The sequence below is a fragment of the Typopeltis vanoorti genome, chromosome 12 (assembly GCF_054136105.1).
Source record: "Typopeltis vanoorti isolate ZY-2024b chromosome 12, IOZ_Tvanoo_1.0, whole genome shotgun sequence".
Classification (NCBI taxonomy): domain Eukaryota; kingdom Metazoa; phylum Arthropoda; class Arachnida; order Uropygi; family Thelyphonidae; genus Typopeltis; species Typopeltis vanoorti.
In genome coordinates, this window is record NC_143560.1 from 26,086,872 (window position 1) to 26,106,334 (window position 19,463).

General features: G+C 38.0%; 1 protein-coding gene across 5 annotated transcripts in view; it reads left to right on the forward strand.

Annotated features, from left to right (window-relative positions):
* The window catches only part of LOC150100640 (DCC-interacting protein 13-alpha-like), a 408,578-nt gene that overhangs the window by 234,012 nt on the left and 155,103 nt on the right, over window positions 1-19,463 (forward strand). For all 5 annotated transcript variants that reach the window (XR_016549161.1, XM_090401384.1, XM_090401387.1 and 2 more), the window contains one exon: window positions 17,346-17,484. Coding sequence is in view for 4 of the 5 variants with exons in the window: in XM_090401384.1 (XP_090257510.1) it covers window positions 17,346-17,484 (139 nt within the window). In the remaining variant the exon portion in view is untranslated. The remainder of the gene's footprint in view (window positions 1-17,345; window positions 17,485-19,463) is intronic.

Here is a 19,463-nt window from a genome sequence, read left to right on the forward strand (position 1 = left end):
GTTTTGATCTTTATTGAGGTCTCATCAGTATTTATAGCATAACCAAGTGGAAAAACTTCCAACAACTATCTCTAATCCAGAGTATTTTGATAAGGTGTGACACCTTTTGGCTACTTGTATATGGAAATATAGCTTCTGTATTTCTTCAACCTTGGTCTGGCTCCCACTGATGAGACCTCAATGAAGGTCGAAACTAGTCTGCGTAGTGACCCTTCCCATAATGCATAGCATTATGTCTGTATGGATATGTGCTTTGCATTATGGGATACTATGGTAAGTGATGTGAAGCCATTAGCTTCTTTATACAAGTTGCCCAGCCCTGAAAATAGTTCAGGTGCAAACTTTGTTTGCTTACACTTGAATAAAGGATTAAACCAAAAATATAATTTCTTGGCATTTTAATTTATATTACACATTTGAGGAATTGAAATTTACCAACCAAATATGGCATTCTCCTTCATTATTGTTTTCTAATATATCTTAAAACTAACACAAGTTGTTACCCTTTTCATGCAGATTTGGTTACAATTAATTGATAAATTAAAGTATTCAAAGTTTTCCTACAATTAATTACATTGAACCAATTAAGATGAGCACTGATGCACTATGCACGTGTAAAACTTTCATATATTGATAAAATGCAATCATACAGTCAAATCGATGTGAATTTAGCATGGGTTGTATAAGCTACACTACAGCACACTCATTCGAAATGGGCATGCGACACCACTGATATATACATATATAATATATATTAGAATTTTGCAAGGGGGGGGTGTTTAAATAACGTTTTTCATTAAATGTTATTAACATGTTATTGATAAATTTTTAGCATAATTATTTCGTTGCAAGCATTTGAAAACAGTGAAAATAAATTTGTAATAATGTTTTCAGTGAAATGAAAGAACATTAAATAAATCTTGTTTCATTGTTAAGATTGATTTCTTATCAAATTTCAAAATAGATTATTTCATGTGTGTAAAAATAAAATAATCTATTTTGAAATTTGATATACCAAGGAGTTTTCTGTCTTTCTTAAGGCCCTAGGAAGGTCCTCCCACAATGAGTCTCTTGATTCCATTGAGGCCTGAATAATAATAATAATGTAATCACCACACTCCAAAATTACTTTCTTAATGGAAATTGTATAGCCATAAACAGATTAACCATAACAGAGTGACCTTTGAATCCACTTGACTTAAAGTATACTGTTTTACTTGAAATTTCCTTTGTCAGAAATTGTCTTTCAACAATTGAACAAACAAATCATAAAGGATAATGCTAAATTGTTGAAAGGCAATTTCTGACAAAGGAAAATTCAAGTGAAACAGTATACTTTAAGTCAAGTAGATTCAAAGGTCACTCTGTTATAGTTAATCTGTTTATGGCTATACAATTCCCATTAAGGAACTAATTTTCGAGTGTGGTGATTACATTGTGAAAGATAGAAAAACTCCTTGTTTTATCCTTGAAAAATCTTAATGCAGCTTGTGTATTTGATCTGCTTTAGCTAGTAGGGTAGTTAATGGTGAGTTAGCTAGTGTTAAAGAGGTGACAGGGCTATATTTCATCCTGCAGATTTGCAAACTGTCCAGAACATCCAGTTACGAGACATACTAGATTTATAGTCTTAGTTGTTTTGGCTGTCCTTCTAACAACAGCATCACTACTCCCAACTGGAACAAAGCCAGCACCTCATCCTTAATCACTTGGTGTGATGTATTACAAATCTAAATCTTTGATCTTTTTGTTTCTTTATTCACATTATCTTGATAGTCATTATTCAGCAATTACAGAAATTTACTTTTCTCATTCCCTTGTGCCACTTCCAATCTTTCATTTCTGTTATCATAGTTGAAATCCCCCATAATGATTAATCACTCTTTTAGTAATTGCTGAACCACTTTGCCTACATATTCTATCACTCTCCATATTTCCAATCTTATATCAACAGCATCCTACCAAATTTCTCACCTTTCCTACTTCTGTCTTATGCCATTTTACTCTCACATCCTTAATCACTTGGTGTGATGTATTACAAATCTAAAACTTTGATCTTTTTGTTTCTTTATTCACATTATCTTGATAGTCATTATTCAGCCATAACTTTTTTCTCAGTCTCCTCTCTAAATGACACTTTTGCTGTTATTAGCATGTCTTGTTTATTATTGTTATTATTATTATTCAGGCCTCCATGGAATCTAGAGACTCATCGTGGGAGGTCCTTAGGAAACACAAAGTCTGTCATACCACTCATTGACCATTCTTGCTCTTGCCACTCTCTCAGGCAATGCATTCCATGGTTCAACCAGCCTCCACACAAAGAAACCACTCCTCACCCTCTTGCTCACAGCTTCCTTTCATAACTTCCAGGGATGGCTCCCATGTGATCGCTCCTTCCCGCTGTTCCACCAAGCAAAATAACTCCCCAATGTCCACCCTGTAACTGCCTCTCAACAGTTTAAAAGTCTCGATCATATCACCTTCTCCTTCTATCCACCAAACTCTGCAGTCCACATTCCCTCAGCTGATCCTCATAACTGACATTGTACAATCCGCAAATCATCTTTGTTATATGCCTCTGTAACCTTTCCACAGTTAATTTATTCCCTTCAAATCCTGGGTACCAAATTTGAGAACAATAGTCTAAGTGTAGTCTGATCAGGGTCTTATACAATGGAATGATAACTCTTTTATCTCTGCAGGTCAGCATCCTTTGCAGTATTACAGCAGTCCTCTGGATTACCTTCACCACCTTTGCAATATCCTCCCTGAATTTCAGTTTTCTATCAATCATCACCCCGAGATCTCTTGTCTCCCCTACTTCCTCCAGTACAGCTCCTCCAATCGTGTATGCAGCCTCCCATTGATGGATCCCAAACTTCAAGACGTTACATTTTGCTGCATTAAACCGACACTCTCCATTCATTTGCCAATCTGTCTAGTTTATTCATATCCTCTTGCAGGGCTGCCATATCATCCACAAACAACTGAATATCCCCTTGCAATCCATTAACAATGTCATTGATATAAAGGTTGAACAATACAGGTCCCGGTACTGAGCCCTGTGGAATTTCACTTGTAACCTTCTGCTTCCTTGATATTGACCCATTATACACAACTCTCTGTTGCCTATCAGACAGCTAATCCTGAATCCAGTTGACTAACCCGATGTTTAAACCCATGTGCTGCAACTTAAATATGAGCCTATTATGTGGCACCCTGTCAAATGCCTTTGCAAAATCCAAAAAAGTGGCAGTATATGCTTTTTCCTCATCAACTGCTCTTGTCACTTTATTATAAAAGGCAGTCATATTACTAAAGCAAGAGTGCCCCTTAACAAATCCATGTTGATTCTCATAGATAACATTATCCTCATCTGCCCATCTGTATATAGTCCCTCACTAATTTCTCCAAGACCTTAACAGCTATTGATGACACACAAACTTGCCTATAATTAGACACTTCCAGTCTGCTATCACCCTTGTGCAGCAGCACTATTTTACCTTCCTTCCATTCCTTAGGCACCTTTCCTGCAGCCAGACTTATTGAAGAGCCAGGTCAGTGGAGCTGTCAGTTCTTTAGCACATTCTCTCAAAACCCGTGATGAAATACCATCCAGTCCCACAGCTTTACTGACATCCAGAGTATTCAGTATTTGGAACACACTCTCCTCTTGCACCTCTAAACCCGGAACCTGACCTCTCCCTCTAGTATTAAACCCTTCTTCTCTAGAATGAAATACTCCAATAAAGTGCTCATTGAACAACTCCACTATGTCCCCTGCATCAGTCACTCCATTCCCATTTTTATCCTGCAGTGTCATTCTTCCACAATCATTTCTCCTCCTACTGTCCATCTAGCTAAAATATTCCCTAGGATTTTCTTTGCATCTTAGTGCCAATCTCTTCTCATATTCCAGTTTTGCCTTCCTCACCATACTAGTCACTCTCCTGGCCCGCGTCTTATATTCTTCGTGTATCTGCCCTCCACCCCTCTCCTTATATCTCTTCCATAATCTCTTTTTCAACTGCAGTTCCTGTTTGATATTATTTGTCATCCACTTTACACCAAATTGTCTCTTCTTCTTCACTTGTGGAATACAGCTTACTATTGCTGCTAACAAATATTCCTTCACAATTTCCCAAGCACTAATGATATTCTGGCCTTCCAATTCTGCCCTCCATGGAACTGCCCCTATTTGATACCTAAGACTATTATAATCACCTGCCTTATAATTCCACATATGTTCCCTTTTCTTTGATACTCCTGCATGTCTATTCATCTTCCACGTCAAAATCACATGGTCACTCTCTCCAACTGGTGGAAGAGATGTCATCTCAGTTATTATCATCTCTTCTGATGCTATGACCAAATCCAAAACTCTTGAACCTCTTGTTCCCTCTATTAAATGTTGCCTAAGATATTTCTCCCTCAAGAATTCTAGAAATTCCATTCCCTTATTGCTACATGCATCTTCCTCTCCCCAATTTATACTGCTGTAGTTAAAATCTCCCATAACATTCATTCTTCTTGCACTTGCCATGCTTAACTGTCTAAACATCTCCTGGTCCCCACCCTCTGTGCTCCTTGGTTTGTTTGTAGCAACACCCCACTAAATATCCCATCTTGCCTATCTCTACCTCACACCATATGCTTTCAAAATCATTAGTGTCACTGCCTTCCAAAGCCTCCACTCTTAAAGGATATAAGTCGCCACTTATCATAAGCAGTACTCCACCACCATGCTTTCCCCTTTTATCCTACCAAAAAATACTGTACCCTGCTACTTCAATTCTTGTTATATCATCTTCCGTCAACCACGTCCCAGAGATCCCAATAATCTTTGGCCAAGCTGATGCTATCAGTGCCACCAATTCATTTTCTTTATTTCAGATACTCCTGGCATTAGTATAAAGCATAGAAATGCCACTGCTTCTATGCCTATCATTATCCCCTTTAGACCCCGCTGGACTCAATCTTACCCAATGTCGTACCCCTTCCCCCCAAGCGCCCATTCCCACAAGAGGCACCCCTGCTACCATCCACCCTGGGTATTCTAGTTTCCCTGCATTGACACGCAGATATGTTCAGAAAACGGCAATCTCTCCAGATGCCTTCATCCTTCCTCATTCAAATGCGAGCAGTATCTTGTTTACAGTTCCCTTCTGTCCTCAAATGCCCTTCAAGCATCCACATATCCCAGTCCTCTCTTCTGACACATTCTGGCTGTTATGCTATTCAGTATTACTGCTCTTCTGCTCAGCTCATCACTATCATACCTGGGAAATACACACACTATCTTTCCTCTCTGTGTTTTCTTTTGTACAACCTCAAGCAAGAATCTCAGTTAAGAATCAATTAAGAGGGATGAAAGGATGAAATCCATCCTTTCATTCCTCTTAATTGCTATAGCTACACCTATCATCCCTCCAGGCAAACACTCCTCTGGTATCCTATCTTGCACACCACAGATCATTGAGTCTCCATACATCACACCTCTTCCCACTCTGTTCCTTGATTGCTCACCTGTATCCTTCACTCTCCCTCCTCTAACCATTTCTCTCTGTGTTCCCCCACTTACCTGCTATCCTGGCATCACTCTATCCCTGGTTCCAGCACTCTCTCGCATTCTTCTCATTTCCTCTCTCTGACTGTTTTCATTCTCCCCTCTTCTATCATTCCCATAACTCTCTCTCCTCCTCCTCCTCCTCCTCTTTCAGCTCATCTATCTCTCTGCAAGTTAGTCACTCTTACTCACCATTCATTCTCCCAATCAAGACCATCTCCGAAAACTTCACAGTCATTCAAGCCTTCCACACTCCAGACTCTTATTTTTTCATTCATATTTTGCTCGTCATTCTCTCCTATCAAACTGCTTGTCTCCCGACATTCATTTCCTGTCCCTAACACAACTAGGTCAATTATCGAAATATCTAATTCATTTAATTCTCCCATTGCCTACATTTTGCACGGGTGGACACCAAGTTACACGAAGTCCTCCGCCATTTAAGAGTCCTTAAATGGCGGAGGACTTAGTAACACACCATTTATAATTGGAGCTGCAGCCGCCATCATTCCTTACTGCCGAGGAACTACTAAACTAAACACTAAATATATATAAACGTTAAATATATATACATAAATATAAATGCTATATTCAACTATACTAAATAGCAAAAACTTATCTTCTCTTCCACTGCAGATGCGTTTGACTCTGATCTCACCTTCTCAGTCACACAAAAATAACAATATATAACAATGAAACTTCAAAAAGCAGCACCACTAAAGAACACGTGTGTTACTGAGAAAAAAAATGTAGCACAATTCACAAAAGAATTCACACTATGCACCATTTAAAAAAACACTTTTTTTTACCACAGCTCAAATTTACTGCCACGTGCTTCCGCCACTCCCACGCCCATTGTCTTTCCAGAATATGGAATATGGCTGAATTTCTGTTATTGCCAGAATGTTACTTTTGATCAGCTATGTTTCACTGATGCCACTTTCTTTCAGTCTATTTGAATATGCCAAACCCATAAACTCCCCCCTTCCCCCCTATTTTTAATACTTTATTCTCTGAGACCTCCATGAAGTCAGAGGACTCATCTAAGGAGAAATACATCACACCCACAAACAAGCTGTTATACCTTCTGTTAAATTCATTCACATTAGATGGACTTACTACTACTTCAACAGGCAAACTGTTTCACCCACTCATTGTTCTGTGAAAGAAAAATATAATTCTTACCCCCTTTCTTAACACAGACCAACTTAACTTCCACAGATGATCCATGTTCTCTCCCTGCCTTCCGTATAATGGAAATTTCCTTAGACAGTATCCTATAACACCCATTCTTGCTAACCAGAGTCTGTAATCTCCATACTTGCAATCTGTCCTCATAATCTAAATTCCATAATCTCTTGTAACTCTTCTTTGCAATCTTTCCATAGCATCTTTATCCTCTTGGAACCCACGAGACCAAATCTGTGCACATTAGTCTGGTGTGCTCTTATCAAGGCCTTATAAAGAAGCAAAATGACTTCCTTATCCTTATATGTCAAGATTTGCTTCAACATTGCAATTATCCTATAAGTTGTATTTGAAATTTTTGCTATATGACTGTTGAACCTCAAATTCTTATCCACCATTACCCCAATATCCCTAGCCTCATCAGTTTCTTTTGATATGCCATTAGAAATTTCATCACACCAAAATGCATAACTTTACACTTATTAACATTAAACGGGCAGATATTTTTATTTACCCAAATTTTCAACTCTTCAGATCATTTTGTAAGTGCTGGATATCAGCACCATCCCTGATTGCCCTGTCTTTGCAGGGCATCATCAGCAAACAATTGAACATTGCCTGTTAGATCCTCCCTAATGTCATTAATATATATATATATATATATATATATATTGAACAAAAAAAAAAGGTCCAAAGACCAAATTCTGGGGGTATACCGGGTTACATTAAATAGAATTACATTAATTCTATCCCATTCCCATTCAAGTGCCATCATACGAGGTGTGGCTATTAAATAACGAAACTGGTTGCAAAAATGTGGTTTATTATTACAATTGCACAACTTAATTGTAATCCCCTTCAGCATACTCCCCTCCTCTATCCATACACCATTGCATACGAATTTTCCATTGTTGGAAGCAGTACTGGAAGTCATCAGGTGTTATCTGCTTCAGTAGCCCTGCAGTTTTCTCCTTTATCCCATCCACTGACTGAAAATGGGTGCCCTTCAATGCGGATTTCAACTTTCGAAAAAGGTAAAAGTCACTTGGAGCTAAGTCAGGCAAGTAAGGTGGATGGTCTGCCTTACCACCACCTTCTTATCAGCCAGATACTGCTTTACAGACAATGAACTGTGGGCTGGAGTGTTGTCCTGATGGAGAATACACTAGCCCACAGTTCACTGTCTGTCCAGAACCTCAAAGTAATAATGTTGGTTAACTGTCTGACTCTCTAGTACCCAGTCAACTATTACCACGCCACTGATATCAAAAAAAAAAAAAAAAAAACGATCAGCATTGCCTTCAGTTTTGACTTCCTCATTCTTGCTTTTTTTCATTCTTGTTACGGAGTTTTCCAGTGCATCGATTGTCTCTTTGTTTTTGTATCTACTGGAAAATCTATGTCTCATCACATGTGATGATCTCCTGCAAGTTTGGCTCCGCTTTCAGCCGTTCCATGATGTCAGTGCAAATTTGTTTCCAATCCCGACACTTTGTTCATGTTCAATTGCTCATGCAAAATTTGTCGTACAATCTCCTTATCAATGTGCACCATGCCTTCTATCATCCGAATGCTTAATCGCCGATCGTTGTTGACAATTTCATTACTTTTTGCAATGTTTTGTTCAGTTGCTACCTGACAGGGTGACCCAGTCGTTCGTCATCTTCGTTTTCTCGACCTTCAGCAAAGCGTTTATGCCATTCAAACATTCATGCATGTGACGTTACGTTATCACCGTATACCTCCTGCAACAGTTTTAAACACTCAGGTGGCGATTTCTTCAATTGCACAAGGAATTTGAGATTAATGCGCTGCTTGAGTTTAATGTTAGACATTATTCCGGCAAAGCGATTTCACACGTGTTTCTTTTATAACTGCCTACAGACTAACTACGAGCAACAGCGAACAGTGCTTATCTCAACTACTTCTAGAACCTTCAAGGTCATTCATGGCGTAAGTGCATTCCACTGCTATGAGTACACGATTCACAGTGCACCTTGTCTCGTTATTTAATAGCCACACCTCGTATCGTTGTAAGTATTCATGGCTGTAAATTTGTGTGTGTTCATAGGGCTGGTTTGCCTGTTCTAGGGAACGAAAACCCAGAGTTTCCAGGTGAAATATCCCCCTACCTCCATATGAGACTGGCTAACTCACCTTTAGTCGAAACAGACCAGATGAACTTTTCTCACATCACTGATGGGAATCGAACCCAGGTCTTTCTGACCAAATGGCTTCATCTATACTGACTGAGCTATGGAGGCTTTCCAATTCACATCCTCTATATACTATTTTTTGATATCTGTCAACCATCCACTTATCCAATTCAGAAGTTTATATTCTAAAACCACATTCTCCAGTTTATACAGCAGCCCTTCATGTGCTATCCTATCAAATGCCTTAGCAAAATCCAACAGTATTATAGTGTATTAATTTATTTTATCGAAATTGTTTGTAATATTGTTATAAAATGCAAGCAAATTGCTAAGACATGACATTCCTTTAGTAAACTGATGCTGTTTCTTGCATGGTATAGCTTGCCTGTCTACCCATTTTTGTCTCCGAATTCTTACCAGCTTCTCTAAAATCTTCACCATTACACCAGAGATACTAATAGTTTGGTAGTCAGACACATTAGTTTTTGCACCACCTTTTTGTAAAACAGAACTATCCTGTGGCATATTTCCTGATCTGAGACTCAAGCCGTGTATGTTATGCAAGGGCCTAGCCAGTTTGGATGAACATGCCTTTAGCATAACATGCTAATATTCCATCTGATTCTATTGCCAAATTCTTATCCAGTTTATGCAATAGCTCTTCAACCTCATTCTCATGCATCTCTAACTCTTCATCCAATGTAGTAATAGAAGTAGCACTATTCATCATGTTATATACACCTGTTTGATACATCTTAGCAAAGTGAGCACTCATTAATTGAACAATCTCATTAGCTTCTGACACTACCATCTGCATTCAGTAAAGTTCTTCTTCCACATTCATTCTTTCTTTTACTTGTGGCATAATGATAGTTCTTTTGGATTGCCTTTAGCTTGCAATTTCTTTTCATACTCTGTTTTAGCTTTCCACACAATACTCATTACTTTCTAGCCTGCACTTTATATATTTCATAACTCCTGTCACTTTTATTCTCACAATATTCCTTTGATGTGATCTTCTCTCTTATGCATTTCTTACTTAATAAGGCTGCACATTCATTTCACTCCTCTCTTATTTATTCTTCGAACTCTAGGGATGCATACAGATACTACCTTATTTAAGCACTTTTTCAAAGATTCCCATGGGATTAAAGATAGTATTCTAAGTTTGGTCATAATTTCCAGCTTTCAGAATGTAACCTGTCCTAATTGGAACATCAATATAATTAGCTACTTCCCAGGAAAGTATGGCATGAACTGTTACCAGCTGTGGTAAAATAGTCATATTCTTAGCAAAGACTTCTGATACTATGAACAAATCTAACACTCTTTGACCTCAAGTTCCTTCTTTTACATGCTGCTCGAGGAAGTTGTTCCTCAAGAACTCAATAAATTCTGCTTCATTCGTATCATTTGCTCTTCTACCCAATCAGATTATGGTTTGTATATAAATGTAACAGTTCATGATCAGAGTTTTAAATAGTCCCTCATTGCATTACTATACTCTGTCCCAGTGCATTGTAATCTGAGATAGCAGACTGACTGTTATAGTGAAATTTTTTGAACAAATTGTGCCTAGCTTTGGTTAAGACTTCTTGATCACTTGTTATAGTGAGCAAATTTGTTATACCGATTTGTTACAGTGAAAGTCATCTCCCCCTCCCCCTAAAAAATATATATACAGTAAAATCCTATTTTTACTTTCCCGCAATTTACATTTTCATGCCATTACGCCATTTTCCATTGGTCCCGATATACAGTAAAATCCTGTTTTTACGTTCCCGCAATTTACATTTTCATGCCATTACGCCATTTTCCATTGGTCCCGTCTTAAGCCTATTCTTACGATATATTGTTTTCCCACCATTAACAACTTGATGTGGACGTTATTTTCCACATGCATTTTTTTCTCGGGTGGCAATACTGATTTTTGAATCGATTTCTGCAGAAATCTGTGCATTTCTGTTCCCAGATGGCGTTGCTTTCGGCTGTAGTTTTGTTTCTGCCATCACGGTGACTTGCACGCTTGCAGCAGTAATGTAGTGATGGCCGATACTGTGATTTTTCAATCACAGTACGAATTGATATTGCAGAATTTCTGCTACATAATTTAGCATGTGAAAGTTGCTTCCAAGTTGCTGTGGTGGATTATCCATGTTAGTAACATGGAGAAAAAAGACAAAATGTATTTCGGTAGAAGAAAAGATGGCAATTCTGTGACGTGTAGATTGACATGCCAGAACACGTGCATTTAGCAAAAGATCTTGGACTCTCCATGTCCACTTTGAACATGATAGTAAAAAACAGGTCAAGCATTGAACTCAATGCAAAGCAATCTGGCACTATGTCAAAAAAAAAAAAAAAAAATCTACCTGTTGTAATCTAGTATGTAGAGTCACAATAGCAGTAAGTCATCTTTTAGCCTTTTTTTAATGTTTTTTTTTTTTTACATTTCCTGCTATTTATACTTTTTTCCATCAGTCCCCTGAAAAGTGTAAAAAAAGGGGTTTTACTGTATATATATACAATGAAAGTCAACTCCCCCCCCCAAAAAAAAAAAATATATATATATATATCAAGAAACCTACTGTTTCTTTCTTGTATGTTGCATCTGTGTCAAATAACTTTGTATAAAAATCAGTGATTTTTATTCAAATAAATTCAGTCATTAAATTTGGTAGTTAGACACATTGTTTAAAGATGCCAAGAAATTACTGTATTTTTCCATGTATAAGACGATACGGTTTTCTAAAATTTTTAGAACAAAAATTGGGGGGGTCATCATACATGTGGGGGTAACCAGTTGAGAGACCCTCTGTTGCCTTGGCGAACCAGAACCTTGTCTCTGTGAACAGGCTTCCTCCAATCACTAGCCTTTACTAACTCTGTCGATTGACGTCATTAACGGCTGATTCTGAATAAACCAATCAGAACTCTGAAAGCATTCATACATCTGCAACTCGTTGGTGGGGTAAGTTAATGCATTAACAATATTTTGAGCACTAGCCCATAAAAATGCCTGAAAATAAAAAACGATTGTCATATTCTTCAAAATTCAAGTTAAAAGTCATCAATTATGCAAAAGAACATGGAAATAAAGCTTCAGAGAGACAGTTTGGACCTCCTCCCACTAAGTGCGTGATTAGACAGTGCAGAAAACAGGAAGAACAACTACTCAAGATGCTAAAAAAGAAGGCCTTAAGAGGAAAATAGCAAAATGACCAAACTTGGAGCAGAGACTTAAGATTTGGATTATAGAGTAGCGCCAGAGTGGGATATGTGTGTCAACGAAGCTTATTCAGTACGAGGCAAAAAGGTTTTCAAGAGAAAAATGAACATTATTGATTTCACAGGAAAGGCAAAATGGTGCTTCAACTTCATGAGGAGAGAAGGGTTGGCCATGAGAACATGAACCAAGTTAGCCCAGAAAATGCATCTTAGTATGTATCTTAAAAAATATTACCTAATTACTAAATATACTTTGAATATTTAAAAAATTATCAAATGTGTTCTGTTTTATGTTTAAAATATTGATTTCTTAATTTTGAGTTTGAAAAAAGTATGGCTTGTTCTTAAACACGGGAAAAATAGGTACATTATTGGTTTAATCCTGTATCCAAGTGTAAGCAAACAAAGTTTGCACCTGAAGTATTTTAGGTGCAACTCATATATAGAAGCTAGTGACTTCACATCACTTGCCTTAGTATCCCATAATGCAAAACACATTTCCTTACAGACATGTATAATGCTATGCACCATGGGAAGGGCCACTACCCAAACCGGTTTTGACCATTATCGAAGTCTGACCAGTGGGAGCCAGACCGAGAGGTGATACCGAAGTTGAAGTAATGCAGAAGTCATATTTTCATATATGAGTAACCAAAAGGTGTTGCACCTTATTATTAAAATACTCTGGATTAGAGATGGTTGTTGGAGTTTTTCCACTTGGTTGTACTATAAATTAAAGATGCCAAGAAAATTATATTCTTGGTTTAATCGTATATCCAAGTAAGCAAATGAAGTTTACATTTCTAAAGTATCTTTAGGACAGGGCAACTTGTATATAGAAGCTAGTGACTTCACATTACAGCTTCTATATATGTACGAGTTGCCCTGTCCTGAAAATATCTTCCTTACCATACTTAATCACTTTTCCTAGCCTGAGTCTTATATTCCCCATGCAAATGCTCTCCCCTCTCCTTATGCTTTTTTCATAACCTCCTTTTCATCTGCAGTTTCCATTTGATGTCATTACTTAACTACTTTACACTAAATTTTGTTCTCTTTTCCACTTGAGGTATACAACTCGCCTTTGATGCTAATAAATATTTCTTCACTAGTTCCCATACACTGTTGATATCACTCTTCCAATTCTTCCATCCACAGAACTATCCCAGACTAATTTCTAAGATTATCACCTGCCTTATAATTTCACATAAATTCCTTTCTTTTTGGCACTTCCACATGTTTCCTCATTCCCCAAGTCAAAACCACATGGTCACTCTCTCCAATTGGGGATTGGGATTATATTTCAGTATAATGCCATTTGATGCCAGGATTAAATCCAGAATCTCAAGCCTCTTGTTTCTTCTTCTACATGTGGTCTAATCCCTCAAGAATTCCAAAAATTCTATTCTCTCACTACTACATGATGTTTCTTTTTCCCAATTTATACTGCTATGGTTAAAATCTCCCATAATGATCATTCATTTTGCACTTGCCAAGTTCAGCTGCCTAAACATTTCTTGCTCCTCAAATTTTCTATTCTCTGGCCTGTAGCAACATTCCACTAAATATTCTGTTCTGCTCATTCCCACCTAACACAATATATTCTCAAAACCATTAGTGCCATTTCCCTCCAAATCTCCACTCTGAGAGGACACAACTTATCATGAGCAATACTCCACCATGTTTGCCCTTCCTATCCTGCCGAAATGCACTGTATCCTTCTATTTCTATTGCTGTTAGTATATCATCTTCCATCAACCATGTTTCACTAATCCCCATAATCTTTGGACTGGCTGAGGCTATCAATGCCACTAATTTGGCAGAAATTAGGCAAAATTAACACACAAAAAATTGATTGAGATCTTTTTCGGGGCTGATGTGATATTTCTGTGCACTTCATAATTTTGATTCCCTGTTTTCGTTAAAGACCATAGTTTAATTTCTCTCCCTATATACACACATGGACAAAGAAATTAGCGCACCTGGAAGAAAACATGGTACAATGGCAAAACTAAGCAAATAGCTAGAGTGTAGGGTGGGTATTCAAATGATCCAAGTTTGGTGCGATTGCACATGCCCACACACCCTGCGGTGGCGCTGCAAGCACGAACCGGCAGCCTTATGAAGCCGGCATGTAGTCGATAGTCGATTAAAGCGAAAAGCACCGACCGACACAAGCTAGAGTACAGAGTAACAGTAATACCGGGTAGACGCCAGAGACGTCGATTTAAGCAACTTACGGACTTTGACAGAGGCATGATCATCGGCCTGAAAACCGGAGGATGGTCGGCGCACAGTATAGGCGTGCACATGAACCGTTCTGACCATGCTGTCCAACAGTGTTGGGAGCTGTGGACGCATTCTGGCATTGCCACATGGCAGAGCTGCACTGGTCGGATCAGGAGGATCAACGGATCGTGTGGCAAGCACGGAGGGATCCCATGGTGACCTGGTCCACTATACAGGCAGATGTAGGGGCTCCTCTGTGCCCATGAACCATTTCCCGACACCTCGTAGAGGCGAATCTATGATCTCAGCGCCCCTTATGTGTGCTCCCATTAACACTGCAAATTCGCCGACTTCGTTTGCAGTGGTGCCAGGCGAGAGCGGTTTGGAACGCCACAGACTGGCGACATCTGGTCTTCAGCAATGAGTGCTGCTTCGTCTTGGGGACAGATGATCATCGTATCCGGGTGTGGAGGACCTCTGGTCAAGGACGCAATCCCAACCTTGCTATCAAGTGCCATACCTCCTGCACTGTAGGCATTATAGTCTGGGGAGCTATAGCCTACGATAGCCGATCACCCCTTGCAGTGATACGTGTCGCATTGCTGGGGCAGCTGTATGTCGATGACATCCTATGGCCCCATGTTCTCTTATTCCTGGCCAGGATACCAGGAACGCTATACCAGCAGGATAATGCCTGTCCGCACACGGCTCGGGTTGCCCAGGCCTGCCTACGGCGTGTACAGACACTTCCATGGCCTGCCCCCTCCCCGGACTTGTCCCCTATCGAGCATGTTTGGGAGCAGCTGAAATGCCAGCTCCCACTGTGCCGCAATATTTGTGATTTGGAGCACAGCGTCCAACACGTGTGGGCCAGTCTGCCGCAAGACAACATCAGGCATCTGTTCGCCACCATTCCGGATCGTATTGCAGCATGTAACGGCGCACGAGGCGGTGCAGCATGCTATTGATGATGACTGGATTGCGTACCACAGATCCCTTTGTAATTGTCCTTCAGCTCTGTTTTTGCCATCATGCGCATCACTCACCTGTATCATTACATCAATAAAATTTCAGTTGAATCCTATGCTTCCTTCTTGGTGCGCTAATTTCTTTGTCCATGTGTGTAGTTCCATACTGTGTAAGGAACTATATGTTTTGTACTCAATAATGACTTCAGCTTGAGGATCTGCCTATGAACACAGGTTAATAGTAGCAACATCATGTGCTCTCTCTCTCTCTCTGCTCAGGAGTCAAAGAATGTGGTTCGAATCATGAACAAATAAATCTTTCTTTACCCTAAATTTTCCTTTTCCCTCCAAATTTTACAGGCTGATATTTAATTTCTGTGTAATGGTGATTCCACAATCATTGTTTGCAAAGCTTTCTCCACATTTTCATCAGTCCAAACCAAGATGCTTTCCTGGTGGTGGATCATCTTTTTTTGAATCCTTGCCATCTTGAAATCTTGTGAACCACTCAAAAATTCTTGCACATGATAGGCAGTTATCCCCATACATCATTTTAAGATTATTAAATATTTCTGAGGTTGATTTGCCTAAGATGAAGTAAACTTTTATCACCACTCATTGTTTCATTTTCAAATTTTTGACATGAGGCATTAACACCATCTCACTCAAACTGCATCTATAAAGAAGCTATCAACTATCGCAGCACACATGATCATTGGAAAGAGCACTCTCTAATAGTTGAAATGATATACTATTTGCCCAATATTCTATTTACAGTATGCCTATAGAAACTGTCTTGTTATTTAATGGGCACCGTGTGTGTGTGAGTGAGTGAGTGACAGAACACATTCTACATTACTTTCTCGCAAGTCAATATTCATCATGTAGAAGTTATGGAGATAACACACATGTTAGAGCACTTACTTTATTTAAAAATTAAACATTCTACATTAACATATTAGTAAGTATGACCACAATCGTTTCTCTGCCAGCCCATCTAATGCAACATGATTGAATCTCTGGTGTTTAAAACTTACAGGTATTTTAAGTTTACCACAATGGAATTAAAAACTAATAGATGATTTTGAATTCTGATTAGGATAAGCTGTTTATTGATGTAAACAAGTTCAGCACGACTAGTATAAACCCAAGTTCAATAGATAATTCATTTGATTATTATGGTCATCTAGGAATAGCCTTCTGCATACATTTTATAACTTGCTTGTAGATTTTTAATTAGGTGCCACAGGTCCTGACATTATCCAAAATAATACTTTTTATTGCACTTAATGCCGTTATTGGATAGCACAGAATGCATAGATTGTAATTTGAAGATAAGTCCTACACTGTTTGGAAAGATTCCATTCTAAACAGGCTGGCTGGGAAAAAGATGAACTGAAGGTGTGCATTTTTTAGGTTTTCATATAGTTATTTTTATTCAGGTTAAGTGCATTAGTTCTGTGTAGCTGAAAATACAGACATGAAATTCTCCAAGTTCAATATCAGAAACATGTGCATGCACACACACATTCACACTACATAGTTTGATGAATGTTTAATGAAGATTCCATCTGGTATTATATGAAATAAAGTGCACTTGCAGCTTGCTTGATGTTGGACATCCTATCTAAGTTGGAAAAGCACACATACCATTATACTGAGTTGTTGATCTGCTACTGCAAATTAGAATTATCGAACCACATGACCATCAGCAACAAGAAACAAATTAGAATGAGAACCCAGTTCTCATTCTAGTTTGTTTCATAATGTCAAGGAAATTAAAGATACTCATGGTGATGCAAATCATTAACTATTCAAACTCAAATGAGTAAAGTCTTAAAAATACTGTAAACTTCCTTTCTTTCCAGCTGATCTTCATCTCTGGTAACTTGCTATCATTACAAACACTGTAAGACTCCAGACATGTATTAGCTTGATGTTACTATATTTTTAATATTTTAATACTTTTTTTTTTCCTTTTTAACTTATTTTATTATTTGTTTTTAGGGTAATAGTACTTCAGGCTATAAATGAAAGAGAAAGAAATGAATGGATAGCCACAGTACATAATATTGCAAAGGAATCTCTTATTTCTAGAGGCCATTCAACAACTCTCAGACAGGATTCAAAGGAATCACTTTCACAAGTAAGTGCTGCCATTTCAATATATGACTCTGTGCCAGTAATAATGTGAGGATTGAGAAAAAAAAGTGGACAACAAAGCCTTTGCATTGTAATTGGGAAAGTCCTACCATTCTTTCTGCATATCTGGAACAGAGATTTTTTGCATCCACGATTAAGGTGTTCTTTGTACTGATAGTGTCAAATTTTTATTTACCTGGAATGTTCATTTCCACAAAGAGATTGGAATGATAGTCCTCATCTAGATGAATAAAGCAGCTGTTCTATTGCTATAATATGCTTGAAATTCATGACAGGTTTCACAACATATCTTCATACAGTTCAGTGGCCAGTGTACCCAAGAAATAAGCAATAGTATTGTGTTCATTTCTTCAGAAACTGGGAAAGACTATCTTTGTATTATAGGCAATAGTCAACACCTTCACATTGCTTGGTTCCTCCATAAACTTTTTTATTATACCCTTAATATACCCAAAATAAGTTTTAGAGAACTCTGATAATGCACTAATTTTTTTTATATTTCAGTTTTGTGTGTAGGACTGAGTCCATGTTTGTCTAAGGTGAAATAAAGAATAGCCTATAGTTTAGTGCACTCATTATGTATCACTGATTATCCACTACACCACTACAATGACTCACTTTATTTTTTATTTTTTTGGAAGTTTTTTCCCACTTGGTTAGACTATTATAAATTTAGTTGAATCCTTTATTCAAGTGTAAGCAAACAAAGTTTGCACCTGAAGTATCTTTAGGACTGAGGCAACTCATAGTAAAGGTGGACCAAGCTCTCATCACTCCTTGTCTCAGTATCTCCCATAATGCAAAGCACATTTTTCCACTTTTTCAAGTGGAAAAAAACTTCCAACATCTTTCTCTAAATCCAGAGTAATTTAATAATAAGGTGATACACCTTTTGGCAACTCGTATAGGTAAATATGACTTCTCCATTGCTTCTGCCTCAGTATCACCACTTCTGGGTCTGGCTCCCGCTGACGCGATCTCAAAAAAGGTCGAAATCGGTCTAGGTAGTGGCCCTTCCCTTAATGCATAGCATTATACATGTCTGCAAGGAGATGTCCTTTGAATTATGGAAGATACTGAGACAAGGAGTGATGAGAGCTTGGTCCACCTTTACTACGAGTTGCCTCAGTCCTGAAGATACTTCAAGCGCAAACTTTGTTTGCTTACACTTGGATAAAGGATTAAACTAAATTTATTACGGTGCCCAACCCCCGAGTTCTGGACTGGTAGGCCGGTTCTCCCCTGAGTTTCAAAACGTTTCAAATAACTTGAAAAAAACATTATACCAAAAGACATCATTTTATATATATAGGGTAGATATAATAGATATGAGAACAGTTTTCTATGGTGAACTGAGTTGAGATATGTACAGATTTAGTAATAGTTTAAAAAAAAAAAAATAATCAATTGAATGAAAGAAAATATGATTTTTGAATGCCAAGCATGTTATAATTCTACTTCTTCCTCCTATCACAAATCTAGGCTAGGTGGCAGGTGGCTTTGGTATCAGCCCAGCTTTTCATCACTCTGCCTCTGTTTCTTTGACTTCTTGGATTGTAATTAACCATCTTCCTGGATACTCTATCATATGCCATTCATTCTAAATGCTCTTTCCATTTGGTTCTACATTTTTCTATGGTTTCCATTATTAGTGTTTGGTTTAGTTCTTTCAGTATATCTTCATTTCTCTTTTTTATCTAGTCTTGTATAACCTGCTATTCTTCTCATATATTTCATTTCTGATGCAATGATTCTTTTATTATCTCTTTCTCTTATTGTCCATGCTTCACTGCTATATGATAATGTTGGTTTTGATGAAAAACTGCATGTATTCGTTTACAAAAGAAATGAAGAAATTATGAATGAATCAAACCAGGATTCAGTAATAGAAAAATAAAAAAATATAAACATAAATGGATGGAATACATTAAAAGAATGAGAACAGAAAGATGACCAAAACAA